At 34.5% G+C, this 22348-nt stretch overlaps 1 protein-coding gene across 1 annotated transcript in view; it reads left to right on the top strand.

Moving 5' to 3' along the window:
* The window catches only part of LOC104649277 (uncharacterized), a 43068-nt gene that overhangs the window by 8472 nt on the left and 12248 nt on the right, over positions 1–22348 (top strand). Inside the window, exons 3-5 of the mRNA XM_010328159.1 lie at positions 2662–2762; positions 5585–5864; positions 6014–6122. Coding sequence (XP_010326461.1) covers positions 2662–2762; positions 5585–5864; positions 6014–6122 — 490 coding nt within the window. The remainder of the gene's footprint in view (positions 1–2661; positions 2763–5584; positions 5865–6013; positions 6123–22348) is intronic.

Genomic DNA, 22348 nt, shown 5'->3' with positions numbered 1-22348 from the left:
ATCCTTTTTTTAAAAAGTAACCCTCCTTTGAAATCTCCCTTCCTTGAACTTGAAGTTTTAAAATTTGAGGCTAAAAACCTAAGTTAGGGGTATTACTGAATAGTTATAGAAAGGATGTTTTCTATATCAGGGCTTCATAAAAAAGTGAGATAAGAATGGAGGAAAAATCTTAAACAATTAAAAACATTTGAAATACGAGAGAACTTTTGAGTGAAGGATAAATTAGTTAGATAATTTAGTGGTTAAGGCTCCATTTTAGGCTATTTTAAGAAATGTTGTATGATAAGTGAGGGATTTTGAATAATTTAGTGCTTAATAATTATAATTTTAGTGTCCTCAATGCCTATATTATGCTCTAAATTGATGCTTATGTGTTAATTTACAACTATGAAGGCAAAAGAGCAAGACAAGAACATTAGTGAGCAAACGGGAGCATAAAAGTTGAATCAGATGAAGAAAAACGAGGTTGAGGATCACCAAGACCACACGACGATTCGTAGAGTGGTACTTCAACTCGCCTAAAGTAACAGTGTCCTAGCCCTGGTAAAAAGCATCATAATGGTGGAACAAAGCCTTCAGACACGTGCCGATTGTATTGTCAAAGGAGTTTCATCCCACCTAAAGTTACAGAGTTGTTAGTGAAGGTACAGGAAGATATGACAAAAGGAAAGGACAATTGTTGCATCGTCAACTAGGTCGACGGCCTGACGCCAATAACATAAAATCACAACACATAAACGGTGAGTACTCAAGATAAAAAGGTGATGGATAGGAGGACTTAGCATGTCACCGAACGACGCCAACCTGGTCGTCGAACGTTTATTTATTTTACCGAATGACCCTATAGGCAAAAATTTGTGAACTTATAAATTGTATTATAAAAAAAGAGTCATTCCTATACATTCTAAATTTTTGTTTTTGATTAAAACACCATTTTTAGTAGTTTTGAGGAGAATATTAAGTTGGTTTTTGATTTTAAGTTAACTTCAAGCATTGTAAAGGCTCAAATCTCATTACCCAACTGATGGAGAACATAGTTGGTAATATTTTGTGACCCCATTATTGGGGGAGTAATTGCGATTAATTTGTTAAATTAGATTGTGGGTGTTATTATTTACTAATTTAATCATTTTTAGGAGTGGGATTGATTTATAACCGTGTTTTAACTCATGAATTGTAGTTGTGAATACTTTTCAAGCCTAGTTTTCTATGCTAGCTTGAGAAAGAGGTTTTCGAATTAATGTTATCATTTGACGATTGTAGTGATTGGTTTGATGTGGGTTCATCTTTAAAAACTAAATCTTAATTTGATCCTACCAATCTAGATCGTGAGAGTAGATTAATTGAGGTTTTGGGTTGTTAATTTAGAAATCTTATCCCCATCCTCTTGGACTATCGTTGGATCGAGAGAGTCCATTTGAATTCGAGAATATCACACAAGAGTATGTCTGACTTTGTTTGTTTCAATTTTCTTTAATAGGCAAAGCAACGAATTGGTAGGTCAAGTTACTAAGAGAATAATAACTTCTTTGGAGGAACTCACTTTGCTATTCTATGTAAATTTTTCCCTTTCTAGAAGATGTTGAAGTTGAGTGATCATATTCAGAACTTTAAGTGAATAGATGGGGAACTGATTTATGAAACATGGTTGAGGTTCCAAAACCTACTGCTCAATTTCCCACTCATGGACTTTTGAGCAATGTGTTGCTACAATATTTCTATCGGAATCTAAACTCTGTAAGCAAAGGCTTGCTGACAACTTTTTTGAGGAAGAATCATGCAACAACTTTTTGCTATAGCATGAACTCTCCTCGACGAAATGAAAAAGTTCAATTGTAATTGGTACACTAAGGAAGATCAAGTCTCTTCCTTAAATTTTTATGCAGACAACAGAGTAAGTACAAAAAAAAACTAAGAATGAGATGACAAAATTGTCAAGATTATGGCTTGACTGGTTGATTAAACACCCCATTTGAATACTTTATGATATCTTAGTGAAGGTGGATAGATTCATCTTTCCAGATAAATTTGTTATTTTAGGTTGTGATATTGATGCGGGGTTTCCTATTATTTGGGATAGAACATTCCTGGAAACTTCAACAACTCTAGTGGATTTTTGAGAGTGGTGAGTTGAAGTTTCGATTAAATGATAAAAAGTTTACTTTGAAGGTGTGCAAATGGATGAAGAAACCTATTGACATTCATGTGGTTTAATAGTTGATGTGATTGAATGAGCAATGACTATTTTAAGTGAAATGATCTGCATGGATGAACCCTTGTTGTTGTAAGTTTTTGATACTCTACTGGGACTAGATGTTTCTAAAACCAACCCATTGAAGCATAATATTGTTCTGAAAAATCAAAAGAACCCCCCTATTAAACTATCTATGGTAGAACCTTCAAGACTTGATTTGAAAGGGCTCCCATCTCTTCCTTGATATGTATTTTTTGGAGCAAAAAATACCTTATATGTCAAGATTGCAGCAAACTTGCTTGACTGGAAATTTAAATTGCTTGTTGTGGTATTCAAGTGATATATCAAGGTCATAAGATTGAGAATTGCTGATACTGTAGGTAATCTCTCGAGATTTGCACTCATCAAATCCAATTTGATAGTAATTATAATGTTTTTAGTTGTTGGTGTGGTTTACCTTATTGCAGATAGATAATGGCAAGTCTCATGCAATGTATACTAAAGAAAAGAGACATCACAGTGGTTCCAAACGAAAAAGGTTAACTCGTACCTATTCAGCCGGTCACTGGTTAGTGTATATTCATGGACCACTTTAAATGAAATGTATGGACCAAGAAAGATCATTTCTTAGTGTCATTTCTGTAATAAATGCTAGGCCTACGGGGGTGTGTATTGTGCTATTTTTGGATGGTTATTACGTATACAACTAGATTTTCATTGCACCGAAACATTAAAAGATTACTACTTTCATATGCCCCTATTGGACCTTTTCTTTTAATAGGATTTTCTTTGGATTGTGTAATGCTCTTGCAATATTCCAACGATGTATTCTTTATTTTTTTAATGATATGGTGAAAGACTCAATGAAAGTATTTATATATGATTTGTCATAATGAGGCTTGTTTTAAACACATTGTGGATGTATTAAAAAGGTGTGTGGAAACCAATCTACTTCTAAATTGGTAGAAGTGAGAATGGTAAATGAAGGCATTATTTTGGTTTATAAAATTTAAGGAGAAGGAATGCAAGTGGATAAAGCTAAAAATGAATTCATTGCCAAGTTCTCTCCTCCTATTTCTGTAAAAGGTATCCGTAGTTTCCTAGTGTAACATTTTGAAAGTTCCATGGCTTAGTATAGGGCCTCACTTTATGAAATAAGACTTAAAAGAGTGTTTCTAAGTTTAAAAAAAGGTAATAAACTCAATTTGGAAATGTTATGCTCGAAATATCAAGAAACGGACAGGAAGTCTGGAGACTAGTGAAATTGAACTAGTGTGTTTAAAGGGGTTTCAAGAGTTGTAATTAAGTTTGAACTAGTGTTTATAAAGTGGTTTTAAGAGTTATAATTAAGTAAAATTACGTGGAAATGATTGTAGTCTGTAGTAGAGAGTGTTTAGTATTGAAACGTTTAGCTACGATTCCCAAGGACCACTCTAAGGTTCCTTATAGAGGACCCTTGTATTTGACCCAAAAATTTGTCATTTGATAGTGGTAGTCAACGAACCAAACAATTAGTCGTCAATGGTTGTAGAAGGTGGGAACTTATACAAATACCAAGAATTCTCCAAAAAGGAGTATTTGACCAAATTCACAGACTGCCAGTACGGTCTGTGGTCTGGTCGACGAAGCATGAACGAAAAGTCTCCGTTGAAGCTCCAGTTCATTGTTTTTGTTTTAGGTTTAGTTGGCATTATTATTTAATTAGTTAGTGTTTTAATTAGAGGTAAAGGGATTGTTAAATTAGTTAGTTGGGGACTATAAAAGGGTTACAATTTATTAAACTAACCTAACTCTACTCAAATTCCCAAAACCCACTTAGCTTCAACTTCTCTCTAATTTCTCTCTCCCGAAATCTCAAACCTCCACCGAAGGAACACTAGAGCATCAAGGAGAGGGAAATTTCAACGAGGAATATATCCTAAATTCATTGTAAAAATCATCCCTAAGTTTTTGTTTCTTTGACTCCTGGGATTCCATTCACCAAGAGGTCTTTTCAAAAACAATTTCAAACTCCCCCAAGATTAGGGTTCCAAACTATAAAGGGGTTCTCTTTTAAAGACGAAATTTTTATTTAAATGTGATGAATTACGATCTTTTAATGTTGATTAACTATGTAATTATTGCTAATTGTTTGTAATTACATTAGATATTCCCTTGAACCCTTGTTCTTTCCTAAGTTTATTATATCTTGAAATTATATGGAAATTGTGGAATATGATAAGTATATGTATTATGTAGTATGATAATTCATATGCATTAATTATTGAATTAACCTTGTTTATGTATTGGTTATGCATTATTTGTTAATGGAAGTTTGACGGTAATGAAAGGGCAAGAAGGTATGTTGGTAGGTTTTTTCTTGAATTCAACTATGATAGACAAGTTACTTAGATTCTGATGCTTTTTTGTCTAAACTAAACTTTTTTATGCATTGGTTATGCATTATTTAGTAATGGAAGTTTGAAGGTCATGAAAGGGCAAGATGGTATCTTGGTCGGCTTTTTCTTGAATTCAACTATGATAGATGAGTTATTTAGATAGTAATGCCTCTATGTCTAATGTGTGGCTATGACGTCGATGATAAGCATTTACACTTCAATTTGTTATGAAGTATGTATGCATGTTATTATATGATTATTATATGATTGAAAGTAGTTCATATGATTATCATTAAGTGTTAAGTGAAAGGTTTACTCACTTGTGTGGTGTTTCTAAAGTGAAAGGGTAGTTCTCACTTACGGTTACCTATGAGCTATTATGATAATATGTTTACATAGTAGTCTGGTAGAGACTAATATGAACTTGTATGATGAGTAAAGATGATTACTAATGGGAATAAATGTTAAGCACTGAAAGGTCATGTAAATGAGATGGGCGTCTCACGTTTAGTAAGTTCGTCTCCCCAAATGGATTTCCTCATGTTTAGCAAGTCACGTATTGAACCTAGAATAAATGTTGTGGAGAGTACTATGACATCTAGATTGAGAGACTTTGTGAGGATGAATCGTCCTATCTTTCTTGGCTCTAAGGTGGGAGAATATCCCCGAAAAGTTTCTTTATGGTGTATATAAGTTTTTGAGTGCAATGGAGGTGACTTCTAGGGAGAAGTTGAAGTTATCTTCATACATATTGAGGGAGGTTTCTCAAGTGCGGTACACACAATGGAAAGATAAAAGGTCGGTTGAGTCGAGTCCTATAGAGTTGGAAGAGTTTAAGGAGGATTTCTTAGGAAAGTACTTTCCCCATAATAGGATGGAGGTGAATGTTGAGGCTTTTATTAATCTTAAGAAAGGGAATATTAGTGTTGAGGAGTATTCCTTTAAGTTTACTATGTTGTATAGGTAATATTAGTGTTGAGGAGTATTCCTTTAAGTTTACTATGTTGTATAGGTATGATCCATCCTTCGTTTCTAATCTTAGGGATGAGATGAGTAGGTTTCTGACCGGTGTTGCCGACCTTGTAAAAGAAGAGTGTCGTACGGCCATTATCAACAATTACATGAAATTGTCCACACTCATGGTGTGTGCTCAATCCATAGAGGAGTCTAAGCTTAGTAGGATTTGTAGAAACTTGAAGAAGTGTAGACAATGTGATCAAAACAAACTTAGGTTCAAGAAGAGGGCTCAAATTCAAGAAGAGCCTAGAGATCCTAAGGTCAAACTTGAGAAGGTTAGTGAATCTCAAGGTGGTAAGCCTACTTGTGCTACTTGTGGGAAGAAACACTATGGGAAAGGTCTAGTTTGTATTGTGAATTGTTTTCGTTGTGGTAGTGATAGACATAAAGTGATGGATTGTTCTACTATTGAGCTACATTAAAGGAAGGTAAGAAAGTTCATCCAAGTATTTCGAGTGATGATGTTCCAAGGAAGAATCACTTATATGCACTACGGGCTAAAGGATCAAAGTTGATTGATAAAGATGATGTTGGTAAGTTATAGATTCTTCTTTAGTTGTTATGGGTTAATTCTAAGTGATGGAGTATGGTGAGTAGTTGAGTTTTAATTGATTGCCGCATATCTTCTATTCAATTCAATCTCGAGAGTTAGAAAGTTATAGTAGCATGTTACATTGTTGCATTGTGTTTAGGAGTCTTGTGCGAATTGAATTTCATTGATTCGTTGCATTGTGCATTTCATGAAGTTATGATTATGTTTTAAATTAAGTTTATATGGATATATATATATATATATATATATATATATATATCTTATATTATCATGCTTTCATCATTAATTGGTTAAGAGTGAATTTTTGAAATTTTGAAGCATGCTCACTATAATGCCTACTGGTTTACTGTTAGGTTTTTGAAAATTTGACTAAATTTTTATTTTGTTAAAAATTGTAGTAATGTGTCTATAATTGATTTATTTGAACATGATAATGTTTGGAGAAGATGTTCCTCCTTGTTGAGATGAAGCATGTTAGTCTTATTGCATAATAAGTCGTGGATTAGTTTCTACCTTCTAATTGTGTTTTGAGTCTCTAAATGTAAGTGAAATGGTTTTTTCTCTTAAAAATTTGTATTGTGTATGGTGTGGTATGGTTATGTTTTGATATTCTTGAGTTTATTATCTCTTGAAAGTGTTTTAAAAGAAGAAACTGTCATTCGAGGATGAATGTTGTCTATGTGTGGGAGATTGTAACGCATCTTAAAACGACCTACGTGAAACTAGGGACTAACATATGTTTAATGATGTATTGAAGTCCATAATTGTTAATAATATTGTATATAGGCAGTATATATAGTTTGGAAGTGTTTGGAGATTTGATGTCCAAGACTTCCGGAAACTAGTCGAAGTTAAACTAGTGTGTCGTACTGTTTTGTAGTGGACTTCTGGAGGATGGTTTGCAAGTGAAATTGAGTATCGATGGTTCCTACACATATCGTGACATATAAAGGGTTGAACATCCAACAACAACATCCTGGGGACAAGACTAAGGGTCCCCAAGAGGACCTAAACATGGGACAGTCGTGGTGCCGCACAATCCAAGATGTGGAAGTGGTTGCGCGCTGCGCAGTTGACACTTATTAGGTATAAAAAATCTTGACCTGAGAATCGGGGATGTCACAAACCATTTTGTCTCAAAATTTTCAGGAAACAAGATTTTCAAATGCCTGCGCGACGCGCGGTTAACTCACAAATTTAGACACGTCATTTTTAAGTTAAATTTGAATTGGCTAAATTGTCTATTTAAGTTCAGGGTTATTTTAGGTAATTTGGGGATTAATTAATAAGGGTTATTGATTCCTTCTTTACCCCCAAACTCACTACCAAATCTAAAGCCTCAACTCAAGACAAAACCTCTCCATTCTTCTCTCCAAAACCTCCATTGATGAAGCTATGAAGCTCAAAAGTTAAAGACTGACTTTCTAAAGTTCTCTTCATCTATTTGTAGGATATTCATCAAAATTAAGGTATGACCTTCATCCTCGAATATCTTTTTTTCAAAGAGCCAATCTTCAATATTATTTTAAATGTCTTTCAATGTTGAACTTGTTCAATTTTGTTATCTATCCATGGTATGTTGCGTTAAATGATTTGAATATTTTTATTTTGATTGAGTTTTTAGTTTGATGATTTTAACCTAAAATCTCTATGAACCCATGTAGTTCATGTAACCAAAGATTTGACCACTTTATGGGTGATTTGATTATGTCTTTATGTGATTGAATTCTTATGTAGTTTGATAAGGGCTATTAAATTACGAATGAATCATTCTAGAATTTTTATTTAGCTCCCTAATTTCATGAATTCATGTTGAATTATCATCGATACCTTGTATATTGTTGTTATTGGGTTTAATTGATGATCCTATTCAATAGTAAGGGCCTTTTTATATTTTGTTGGAAGAATTGACTATGGATTGAAGTTGTGAGATTTGATTCATGGTATGTTGATCTAACGTCCTCTAAATTGTGTACTATAGGCTTTAGATAATAATGATGCTTCTTATGGTCCACTTATGGTGGCAGTGCTATACTTGTGATCAATGTGGCCTTATCCACATTACTTTATGAATTTTTTATTATGTGGCCTCGTCGGCATTACTTCAAGTATTATGAATTTATCATGTTATAACTTTATTATGTGCATACTATGAATGTAATGATGACTTATGTGTTCATGTGGAGTTAAGTGGAGTCAAAGCATGTGTTCTTCTAGTAGGTAATGTGTGTCTCTTGTAGGATATTGTGTAGTCATTATGGGGATTACTTGATGTTGAGGTATGATGTTTCTTGATAGATTTTATGATACTTGTGATACATAAATTGATGATATTATAGTAGTGAATCAGTTAACTTATAGATGATGTTGTTTATGCCAATGTGCTATAGAATGATATGTTATATGTGTTATGGTGAAGTATGTTGTGTTTTGTTTTGGTTGACTGCTGTCTCTTACTTGATACATGTTCAATGTGAATATGTGTTCTTAACTTAATATGATAAATCTTATTGGTCTTCTATGTGTAATTGGCATGTGACATTGAGCATTATTAAGAAGGTCCTTTATGTGGAATATTCAACCTAGTTGGGGGGTTATGATGTTGTTGAAGTTTAATGTCGTAATGGTACCATTCTTGTGTGAATGCTGGACTTAGGGTTGACTGGCTGGAATGACATGAAATAATCCTTAGGAAAGTCGTTGAGATATCCCCTTTTCCATTGTAGGTAGCGTTTGAGGACCCTCTTTTGTATGGTGTAATGCGATTGGGTTGTGAACTCGATATGGAACCTCTTCATGTACTCCATTATTGAAATAACCTATGAGAACAAAGGCTAGAACCAAGAAAGTATTGTTTGGGAAGTAGCTTAAGTACAAAAAAACCTTTCACATTTCTTTACCCAGCGCCTACATAGGATGCGTCCTAGTTCTACCATTGGCCCAAAGAACAAACCTCGATTGGAGTAGGTTCATGACTCCAAATTCCATGCATAGCTAGTATTGTCTATATCGGTTATTGCCAATTATCAAAATGTGGGATACCTACTAGTATTGGAGAAGTTCTATCAAGTTTTGGTAGTTGTATGGGAAGCTATCTAGACATTGCAAGATTAGGTTTTGAAGATGATAGTGAGTGAGTCACTAGTTCTTCTCCAAGACAATTACTTGAATGTACTTATATGTTTAATGTATCTAGGTTAATTATGAGGGATAATAGCTTAAGTTAGTAAAGAATTTTAATGAATAAGTACTTACCATGAGTTGTTTAAGTTTTGCTTAATGAAGGTTTGAAGGGGGCATAGGAATGGTAACTTCATGTCTTACCTAGGAAAGTCTTTAGAATGACTCTAGATAGGGAAAGTAAGTTGAATAAGTAGACATGATCTAAACATACTTATTCTTAAGGATTATTTTGGTAAGCCTGGAGAGGGTGTATGGGAGGTCTCTTCTTTTATTAGTTAAGTAAGTCTTTTGATAACCGTTAGGAAGAGAATGTCATATTATATATATACTATTGTATTTATTGAGAATGATGTTATCTTAGGTAGTCTAAAGGAACTCTTAGGTGTATGTGAAAGGATCGTATGGGAGGTCGCTTGAAAACTCACTTAAGTGAGACTTAGAATCACCTTTCGGAAGAGGATATCAAGTCTATATGTTTTGATATATGCTTAATGCTATTTGTGATTTGTGAATTCTTTATGAAGTTACAGTGAAATTAATGGAAGGCTTACTGTAAGGTTATGGTATGCTCACTTAATGTTATCTAAAATGTTATAAATTGACTATGACTTGTATTGTGTTTTAAATGTGATGTTTGGTGCTTAAATGTAGTTCTTATACATTTAATGTCATGTTCTAATAGAAAAGAGCATATTTCTCATAAACGTTCGTTTCTCATGATTTTATGCATTATGCCATACTTAGTACATATGTTTGTACTAATTGCATGCATTTTGTCATATCTAAATGGGAAGGTGGAAGGTGAGAAGTGTGTTGAAGTAAATCTTTGAAGCTTGAATTCTTTCAAGCAAGTTAAAGTATGTCCTCATTTGACTCGAGGGCATAACTATATTTTTATTTTTCTTATTAAATTTATTGTAATAAACTACGAATTTCTATTTTCGTATTCTATGGGTCGTGTCCCAAGTATTCTTGACTATAAGATTGGCATATGTTGAGACTTCGTGTTTTTTATGGTTTTTAATATGAAAGATTTTTTAAGATATTTCATGTGAAAAGTTTATTTCTAAATACGATTCATACATGTACGCAATGAATGATGTCAATGGGATCCAAGAGTCAAGTACACTGTGTTTCGATTCGAAAATTCTAGGGGGTACTTTGGGTAGTTACAACTCTTACGACAACTAAAGCAATTTCCTGCGCCAACTATACACTTGCCTTCATCCTTCGTACCACACTTAGCATAACTAGGTTTCTCAACATAGGGACAACTACCTTTCCCTTGTTGAGGTTTGGGTGTAGACCCTTTACCTTTGTTCATCCTTGGGGTGTTAAAAAGGTCTTTTATTGGGAAAACACTTCTTGAACCTTGGCTTATCTTGCACCTTATAGCTAGCCATACAAGAATTTCCATATTCGGAACTTTTCCTCTACAATTCCTTACCATCTTGCTTAAGATTTTGCTTCTCAATTTGTTCGGCATGAACCATAAGATGAGAGATATCCATGCTAGGAACAAATACTCTCCACCTACATTCACTATACACAAGATCAGATATCCCCATACAAATTTGTGCATCTTCGCTCTACAATCCACCACCATAGTAGGAGCATACTTGGATTGTTGAATGAATTTGAGACTATACTCCTTCACACTCGTACCTTCTTGGCGAAGGTTGATGACTTCTTGCATTTTCCTCTCCCTTAGATGCAAGGGCACGAAAATATCATGGAAATCCACCTTGAAATCCCCTCCCCCAAGTAATCTGACCTTTTCTAACCATCCTCTCATCCTTCAATTATTGATATCAAACATTAGCCACATCATTGAGTTGATAGGCGACTAGTTCCGCCTTTTCTTGAGAGGAAACTCATATAGAGTCTAGAACCTTGAACTTTTCATCAATGAACCCTTGGAGGTCCTCCTCCAATTTTGAGCAAAAGGAAGTAGGGGGATCCATCCATGTGAAATCCTTTATCCTTGATGCATAATTCTTACATTAAGTTTCACTTGCACCGTAGTTTCCTTAGTAACATGAGTAGCTAACACTTTATTCAAGCTATGAATGGCCGCCTTTAAGTCAATATCAGACATAACCCTTTATTAAATAAGAACTTGAGGATTTCTAGGTTCTTGAGAGGGAACTACCTCATTCACATTCTCAACTTCGACACTTCGAGCATTGTTCATTCTTGTATTCATTTCCTCTAAGCATAAGAAAGAGATTAGTAGAAAAGTGCACATAGAGTTAAGACTCTTTAGGCACAACATAGGAATACAAAAACTTGAGAGTATCCTTAGCATCATATAGGTTCTCATTCCTAAGTGTTGACTCTACATAAACATGGTTATGTGAGACATCAATCCTAATATAACTCCAGCTCATGCTCTGATAAAAAGTTTGTCATGACCGGGGAGCACCCCTAGATGTAACTTGCATATTCATTCCCGTATAGGAATGAAACAACCTTTATCATACATAATGGAATATCACACGTAAAAAAATACAGAAAACTTAAAACTTTTGCTTAGTGAAGTATACTTGGACTTCTTGTTTATCGTATATAGAAAGTTTACATAGACTTCTCGTTTATACAATATAACCATTTCATATAAGTTGTCTAATAATTTTTTCCTATATAAACCAACTATAAGAATCATAAGAATTCGGGCATAGCCCGTATACTAGTAGTATATGCCACATATAGGCATACAACAAAGTCTCTAAAAGATGAGGATAGAAACAATTACATTAGACATATCCAATAAATATAAAGATAGATAAGTGTAACCATCCACGGACTTGAGGACTCACCAACAACTTGCGGAAAGGTCAAAGTACTACTTGAAAATTGCATAGAAGCTCTTCAATGGCTGGAACCTACAATTTAGGGGAAAAGGGAAGAATATGGGTTAGTACCAACCACATGTGCTAAGCGTGGCTCCTACGCATAAAAATCGTCAATGCATGATAAAAGGGTCAATTAAGTCAAAACCATGCTTAGTATCAAATGCAGAGACAATAGAACATCATAAGTCAACCCAACATGATATTAACGTGACGTATAAGTAACCCAACAAATACTTGTGCAATATTAAGAATAGAACCCCATAACCCTACCCAAAGTTAAATATCACATTAAGTCACCTACTTCATGCATAAAACATAACCTCATATTTCGTCATGACATGCTTTATTTATAAGATCATATAAAACTTAACATACATATCGTGTAATCAACTTAATCATAAAAGAACACTAATAGAACATATGTTAGGATCCAACATGTGAAATGCGTAAGAGAAGTCCCATACGGTCCCTCACACTATATAGAAACCTTTAAGAAAAGCCCTAATAAGATTTACATACTTAACTAGTTCATTTACTTTTATATTAGGGACAAAAGTGCAATAAGCGAGAGCATGTGAACGTCGCGGAATCCCGTATTCTACTCCACACAAAAAAGATAGGGTTAAGACTAGCCTAAGGTAAAACCTTTCATACATAGCTATCTAGGTGGATCCACTAAGTTAGAGTTTTATGTTGGCACATAGAAATTCACACGAAATATCTTAAAACATCTTTCATATGAAAAATCATAAAAAATTTTGTGTCTCAACATATGTCAATCTTAGACTCAAGCAAACTTGGGAAACTTCCCATACAAGACAAATATAGAAATACTTAGTCAATCACAATACTTTGAATAAGAGAAATCTGAAGATAGTTATTCCTTCTAGTCAAGTGAGGACATACTTCAACTTTCTCGAAAGAATCCTAGTTTCCATGTTTTGCTTCAAGAAGATTCTCACCTTCCACCTACATTTTAAAATATGAAAAAATGTATGCAATCAGTATAAACACATGTACTAAGCTTGACATAATGCATTATATCATGATAAATACACATTTATGGGAAATATGCTCTTTTTTATTAAAGCATCAAACTAAAAGTATAAAAACGACATTTAAGCACCTAAAAACACATTTAGGACACAATACAAGTGATACTGAATTTATAACATTTTAGGTAACATTACAGAGAACTTACAACAACCTTATAGTAAGCCTTTCATTAACTTAACTGTAACTTCATATAGAACTCACACATCACAAATAGCATCAATAATAAAACAAAACAATATAGACTTGATATCCTCCTACCATAGGTGATTCTAAGTCTCACATAAGTGCATTATGAAGCGACCGCCCATACAATCCTTTCATACACACCTAAGAGATCCTTTAAACTGCCTAAGATAAGATCATTCTCAGTACACACAATAGTATACAAATAATATGACATTTTTTGCGCAACGTATATCAAAAGGACTCTCTTAGGTAATGAAGTCAGAGACCTCCCATACACCCTCTCCAAGCTTACCGAATTAATCATTAATACTACCTAAGTTTAGATCATTTCTACTCACTCAATTTACTTTCCCTATCTAGAGTCATTCTTAAGATTTCCCTAGGTAAGACACGCAGTGAACATTCCTATTCCCCCTTCATACCTTAACTAATCAACTCCTAAACTACTCTAAGTAAGTACTTATTCATTGAAATACTTTTCTAACGTAAGCCATTATCTTTATTAGTTCACTTAAGAGACATTCAACATATAAGGACATTCAAGTAATTGTCTTGGAGAGAAGACCTAGGGACTCACTCACTAACATATTCAAAGCCTTATCGTGCAGTTTTTAGATAGCGTCCATACCACTACCTAAATTTCATAGAACTTCTCCAATACTAGTAAGCATCCCATATGATAAGAATAGAGTAATAACCAACAGAGAGTATGCTGGATATGCATGGAATCCAGAGTCATGAACCTATGATGTTGGAGGTTTGATCTATGGGCCCATGGAAGAACTAGGACACGTCCCATGTATGCACATGGTTAAGGAATATGAAGGATTTCTTTGTACTTTAACCTTATCCTTTACTATAACTACTGCCCAAATCATACTCACTCAAAGCTACCCTTTGTTATCATAAAGTATTTCGATAAAGGAGTATCTGTAGAGGTTTCATATCGACCCAATCACATTACACCTTACAAAAGAGGGTCCAATAAGGCTACCTACAACGGGTAAGAGGATATCTCAATTACTTTCCTAAATATAGTTTCATGCCATTCCATATAATCAACCCTAAGTCCACCATTCACACAAGATGGATACCATGACAACTTTTAACTTCAAGGATATCATAACCTTCCAACGTGGTTGAAGGTTCCACATAAAGTACATTCTTAACAATGCTCAAGGTCTCATGTCAATCACACATACAAGACTAAGATGCTTTATCATACTAAGTCAAGAAATCAAATTCACATTGTGCATGCATTATGTAAGATACACAAGCCTACCAAAACAACACACACACATACTTCACCATATCACATATAACATATCATTCTAGAGATTATAGGCATGAGCAACATCATCTATATGTCACCCTATTCACTACTATAATATCATCGATTTAAGTATCACAAGTTTCATATAATCTGTCAATAAATATCATACTTCAACATCATGTAATCCATCTAATGATTACACTATAGTCTACTAGAGACACACAACACTAACTAGAAGAACTCATGCCTTGACTCCACAAAAACGCATAAGTCGTCATGACATTCATAATATGAAACATAATAAAGTTATAACATGATAAAACCATAATACATGAAGTGATTGTTGACGAGGCCACATCATTCACAATTCAAAAAGTAATGCCGACAAAGACACATTAATCACAAGCATAACACATTATCACTGCCACTATAAGTGGATCATACCAATCATCATTACTATCTAAGGCCTATACTTCACAGTTTGGAGGAAGTTAGATCAACATATCATGAATTTAAGCTCATAACATCAATCCATAGCCAATTCATCCAACATATTATACAAAGATCCCTACCAATGGCCATGATATTCAATTTAACCCAATAATTAAAATATACAATGAACAAAAGATAATTCAACATAAATTATGAAATTAGGGCAGCCAACAAAAATTCTAGGATCATTCATTGATAATTCAACAACCCTAATCAAGCTACATAAGAATTCTATAGAATTAAGACATAATCAAAGCACCCATAAAGTAGTCAAATCTAGCGTTACATGAATTACATATTCATAGATATTTTAGGTTTAAATCATAAAATTAACAACAATTCAATCAATATACAATGATTCAAAACATCAAATGCAAGAACCCGTAGATAAATTACAAAATTGACAATTTCATCTTTGAAAGACTTTAGAAATCACTTTGAATATTGGTTACTTGAAGAGAAATGAATCAAGGATGAAGTAGATACCTTAATTGTGATGAAACGCCCACAAAATAGATGGAGAAAACTCGAGAAAATCAATCTTCTTTCTTGGAGCTACAAAGTTTCATTAATGTATGTTTTGGAGAAAAGAATGGAGAGGTTTTGTTTTGAGTTGAAGGGTTAGATATGATTGGTAAGTTTAAGGGTATAAAAATACTCAATAACCGTCAATAATTCATCCTCAAACTACCCAAAATATCGCTGCACGTATTAGACAATTTGACCAATTAAAATTTGACTTAAAAATGACGCGACAAAAGATGGGATTTTACTATGCATCAAGGAGGTATTTTATAATCTTAAAACTGCAAATATTTGAGACATAATGGTTAGTGACAGCCCCACACCACAGGGAAATACTATTGCCCATTCAGTATCAGTTGCGCGATGTGCAACTACTGCCAGATCTTGGCTCGCGTGGCAGCTTGGATTTCCCATGTTTGGATACTCTTTGGGGAGCCTTATGTAGGTACCAGTGGCGTCGTTATTTGACTTTTAAACCCTCTACCTGTAATTGTATGTTTAATAACAATTGGTACTCAATTCCACCTTCAATTCATCCACAAAAACTCCACTACAAAACACTACGACACACTAGTTTCACTTCGACTAGTTTCGGGACTTTTTGGACGTTCGATCTTCAAACACTTCAAAACTGTATATTCTGCCTATAAACACTATTGCCAAAAAAATTTGGACATTAAAATAACATTAAACACATGTTAGTCCCTAGTTTCACATAGGTCATTTTTAGAGGTGTTAAAAGAGTAGGCACATGAAGAGGGATTGTACTTTGATGAAGGCTCTAGGAAGGGAAAATTATCAAGCACAATAAAGTTCTAACAATTATGATGCTCCTAAGAAGAATAAATTTTATTCTCTCCATTATAGAGGTGATTAAGAGGAGTCTCCCAATTTTTTCACATGTATGTTACAAGTGTTTTCCATTAATGTAATGCTTTACAAGATCCCGGTGCAATCTTATATTTTGTAACATCTTTATTTTCCATGAATTTTAATGTGTGACCCAGTCTTTTAGCTGAAAGAGTCTATAAGAGTTGATATGTTGATTATATGCTTGTTTTTATTCTGTTTATTGTAGATTAAGGGTAGTTAAGTTCTAATTTCCTAATGAACCCATCTTAGCATGGAATGGTGTAACTGAATCCCTAGAAGTCAAGTTATTTCGTATCAAAATGCTTGTAAGATGATTGTTAAGGATGCATTTACCATATATTGAGAATCAAGGACCTTGACTCGAGGTTCCTCCGTTAGATTCGGTACTCGTAGTGACGGATTTTCTGAAAGTCTTCCATGATGACTTTCTCTGAATTCCTCCCGAACGGGAAATAGACTTTTTCATTGACTTGTGGCCTGATACGAAACCTATTTCATCCCTTCTTACGGACGGCTCCAGAAGAGTTGAAGAAACTAAAGCTTCAACTCAAAGACTTACTAGAAAAAGGTTTTGATAAAACCTACTATTTCTCCTTGGGGCACTCCGATGTTCTTTGTCAAGAAGAAGGATGGATACTTTAGGATGTGAGATGATTACCATAACTAAAAAAGGTTATCATAAGATATAAATATCCTCTCCCTAGGAGCAAGAATTTGTTTTATCGAATCCCATGGGCAAACTACTTTTTGAAAATTGCCTTGAAGTCGCAGTATCAACAACTTAGGGTAAGAGGTGATGACATACGTAAAACCTCTTTCTAAACTAGGTATGGTCATTATCAAATCCCAAATATGTTTTTGGTCTCACTAATAGCCGACCTCATTTATCAACCTTATGAATAGGGTCTTTTGAAATCACCTTGACTCCTTTGTAATCGTATTTATTAATGATATCTTGGTAAATTCTAAGAGTAAGGATGAGCATATGAACAATTTGACAGTAGTATTGATAGTCCTCAAGGAACACCAACTCTTTTCTAAATGTAGTAAGTGTGACTCGGTTGATATAAGTTGCTTTTCTTTGTTACTTATTTCACGTGAGAGTATAGGGGCCGATCCGAAGAATACGGAAGTGGTTAAGAATTGGCCTAAGCCTTTGACTCCAACCGATATTCAAATTTTCTTGGGTTTAGCCCGGTATTGTAGGACATATGTTGATTGGTTTGAATCTATTGCTTCTCCTTTGACAACCTTAACCAAAAAGAACGTTAGGTTTGAGTGGTCGTAATCATATGAAAGAAGTTTCCATGAATTGAAAGATAAGCTTACCTCTTCTCTTGTGTTGAGCTTACCGGAGGGTACTCAAGGGTTTGTAGTATCTTGTGAAGCTTCTCGAGTAAGTTTGGGTTTTTTCCTCATGCAACTTTGTAAGCTGAAAGCTTATGCCTCTAGATATCTCAAGGGGAGAGAAGAAGAACTATCAAACTTATGACCTTGTATTAGAGGCCGTAGTGGTTCCCTTGAAAATATGGAGGCATTATTTGTATGGGGTCCATGTGGATGTATTTAACAACCACAAAAGTCTTGAATATGTTTTCACTCAAAAGGAGTTGAATCTCTGATAAAGAAGATGGTTGGAACTCTTGAAGGATTACAACATGAGAATCTATAACCTCGGCAAGGCCAATGTTATTGCAAAACTATAAGTTGAATGTCAATGGGTAGTGTATCCTATGTTACCGATGATAATAAAGAGTTTGTGAAATAGGTGAATAGATTTTCCCGGTTGTTTGTTCGGTTAGAAGATTCTCCAAAATGAAGTTCTATGGTTCATCATAGCTCCTAATCATCTTTACTGGTTGAGGTAAAGTCTAAGCAACAACTTCATCCTCTATTTATTGAATTGAAGGAATCAGTCCTTATCAAGCTCAACGAGCCATTCTCCCAAAGAGGGACGGTATACAAAGGTACCAAGGTAGATGGTGTGTGCCGAACGTTGATGACCTAAGAAGAAAATTTTTGGAATAATCTCATTATTCCAAATACTCCATTCATCCGGGTACCACCAAAATGTATTGTGATCTTCGAGAGGTATATTGGTGGGACGGTTTAAAGTGGGATATAGTGAAGTTTGTAGCTAAGAATCCTAATTGTAAGCAAGTCAAAGCCGAGCATTAAAGACCGGGAGTTTTGACTCAAGTGTTTAATGTTCCTACTTGGAAGTGGGAAGATATGAATTGGGATTTGGTAGTGGGTTTACCTAGGACCCATAAGCAAAATGATTCAATATGGGTGACTGTTGATAGATTGATGAAATTTTCCCACTTTATTCCTTTCAAATACACTAATTCGGTGGAGTAATATGCTAGATTGTACCTCGATGAGATTGTGAGTGTGCATGGGATCCCTTTGTCCATCATTTCAGATAAAGATGCCAAAATCACTTCTTGTTTTTGGAGGTCTTTTCAATGGGGCTAGGTACTAAAGTGAAACTTAGTACTCTTTTCATCCTTAAATGGATAGTCAAGACTAGCATACCATCCAAACCTTAGAATGTATGTTGAGATCTTGTATTATTTACTTGAATAGTAATTGGGACGATTACCTACCATTGATTGAGTTCTCCTACAATAGTATCAACCATTAGATTAATTCTATGGCACCCTTTGAATCACTCTATGGTAGGATATGTAAGTGTCCTATTTGATGGTTTGAGGTTGGTGATTCTCCTGAGTATCGAGATAATCTATGAGTCTATAGAGAAGGTTGAGACAATAAGGGATAGGCTGAAAAAAGCCTATAGTCAGCAAATATTTAATGCCGACAATTAAAGAATAAACCTTGAGTTTGAAATATGTGATTGGGTCTACTTGATTATTAGACTCCTGAAAGGGGTGATGAGATTTGGTAAAAAGGTGAAGATTAGTTCATGGTATGTCGGCCCTTATGAGATTTTGCAATAGGCCGTGAAAGTTTCTTATGAGTTGAAATTATCAAGTGAACTAGCCCGATACATTCGATATTTTATGTATATATGCTTAAGAAATCCATTGGTGATCTGTTGTCTATTCTACCAATAGAGGGCTTAAGAGTGAATGAGTACCTTTATTAGGAAGAGGTTTCGGTTAATATCCTAGAACATCAAGTCAAGAAGTTGAGGAACAAAGAGGTTTCCTCTATAAAAGTCCTATGGAGAAACCATCTTATTGAGGTAGCAACATAGGAGGCCGAGGCCAACATGATTCCTGCTACCCTTATCTCTTTCCTCTTACTCCTAGTCAAAGTTGAGGTTTGTAGTTCCTCTTTAAATAAATCATGAATAATATTAAATTGACAATATTTTTCTACATATGTGCATATCTTGGTAAAGGTTCATGCTAAAATGAGTTTTGATTAAAATTACTCTTTTGTCAACCTGCACTTATATGTATGTGTATAGTTGTCTTTATGAGATTTGTAGTGAGCATGTTGATTGCATGGTGACTCTTTCTTTTCATGTTCAGCTCATGTTGACATTGAGAAGGTGGTTCCTCATTATGTGATATGATGTGTTGAGCTCATATATATAGGGTAATTGTGAATTTAGTTGCTATGTATAATTTCATGATTTTGTCGAATATAGTTGTGAAATACTCCGATGAGCTATGAATCATGTTGATTTTTATGTTTTTGTTGTTGGTTTGTTGGGCATTTAGTATTTAGTATCTTCTTCACCCCAAAAAAGGTTATAGGTGTCATTCGGTGACGAATGTTCCTAAGGGGGGACAATGTAAAATTCTGGAAGTTCCATGACTTAGTCCAGGCGTCACTTGATGAAAGAAGCCTTAAAACAGTTTTTATAAGTTTTGAAAAGGAAATAGTCTCAATTCGGAAGTGTTGGAGTCAAAATGTCAAGAAACAACCACGACATTCGGAGACTAGTGAAATTGAACTAGTGTGCCTTAGAATGTATCAAGATGTTTTAAGAGTAGAAATTATGTCAAATTTGGTGGAAAGGCGTGGAACCTATGGTGGAGATTTTTTAGGATCGAAACGTGAAGGTACAACTCCATAAGGACCACCATAATGGTCCTTCAAGAGGACCATTTCATTTGACCCAAAAAGTTGTCATTTGATAGTGGCACTCGACGAGTCGTCGATGGTTCAACAGCCTATCGATGGTGATCGTAGTTGGGGACTTATTGAAATGCCAATAAGGAACCGTAAAGGAGTCTCTACCAAAACCTCGGATTCCATGTACGGTCCATGGTCTGATCAACGGAGCGTGGATGGGCAGTCGCCAATTCAGGCTCGAGTTCACTGTTAAATTTTGGGTTAAGTTAGAATAAATAGTTAATTAGTTAGTAAATTAATTACGGGTTAAAGGGTGATTAAATTAGTTAGTAGGGGACTATAAAAGAGTTCCAATTCATTAAACTAACCTAACTCCACTCAGGTTCCCAAAACCCACATAGCTCCAACTTCTCTCTAGTTTCTCTCTCCCAAAACTCAAACCTACATAAAAGGTACACTAGAGCTTCAAGGAAAGGACGAATTCACTAAGGAATCCATATCAAATTCGTGGAAAAACTATCCCTTAGGTATGGTTTCTTCAACTATTAGAACTTCTTTCCCCAAGAGGTCCTTTCAAGGAGATTTTCAAGACCCCCAACACTAGGGTTCCAATATATACATGGGTTCACTTTTCAAAACGAAATTGTTATTCAAATTTGATGAATAATGATCTATTATTGTTTATTAACTATGTAATTATGGACAATTGTTGGTAATCACATGAGATCTTTCCTTGAACCCTTGCTCTTCCCTAAACTAATTATATCTTTAAATCATATGGAAATTGTTGAAGACGATGCGTATATGGATTATGTAAAATGATAGTTGCTTTGTATTACTTCTTAAATTTACCTTTTTATGTATTCATTATGTGTTATTTTGTAATGGATGTAAGACGGTAATGAAAGGGCAAGAAGGTATGTTGGTTGGCTCTTTCTTTAATTCAACTATGGTAGATGAGCTACTTAGATAGTAATGCTCCTATGTCTAATGTGTGGTTGTGATGTTGATGATAACAATTTCTCATCCTTAATCTAGACACTTGAACTTGTTAATAAGTATGTATTCATGTTATGATATGATTATTATATGATTAAAAGTACTTATCATGATTATAATAAAGTGTTTAGTGAAAGGTTTACTCACTTATTTTGATTTTCTAAAGTGAAAGGGTAGTTTTCACTTATGCGTTACCTATGAGCTACTATGTTAAGATGTTTACATAGGGGTCTAGTAGAGAGTAATGTGAACTTCTATCATCATTAAAGATGATTACTAAAGGCAATAATTTCTTAGAATCGAAAGGGCATGTAATGAGAAAGGGTCCTCAAGTTTACCAAGTCCGACTCCCTACATGGTTTTCCTCACTTTATCAAGTCTTCATTCCCAATTTATGTATTTTTTCATGATATGAAAACCTCCACGTCTAGAAAGTCAAGGTTTATAGTAACAATCTCCTTGACCCTTAATTATGAGCCCCCATAGGACTCTAGATTGGTGGATCCATCTAAATAGATATGTACAAAAGGTTACACCTTAGGCAAGTCTTAACCGTCTCTTTTCGGTGTGGGAGTAGATTATCGGATTCCATGTATCTCACATGGTTTAATATCGGTTATTACACTTCTTTACCTAATGTAAAAGAAAATGAACAAGTTAAGTATGTGAATTCTTATTAGGGCTTTTAATAAAGGTTTCTACATAGTGTGA

Source organism: Solanum lycopersicum, chromosome 9 (genome assembly GCF_036512215.1).
Source record: "Solanum lycopersicum chromosome 9, SLM_r2.1".
Lineage (NCBI taxonomy): Eukaryota > Viridiplantae > Streptophyta > Magnoliopsida > Solanales > Solanaceae > Solanum > Solanum lycopersicum.
This window is presented reverse-complemented; position numbering and strand designations above follow the sequence as displayed.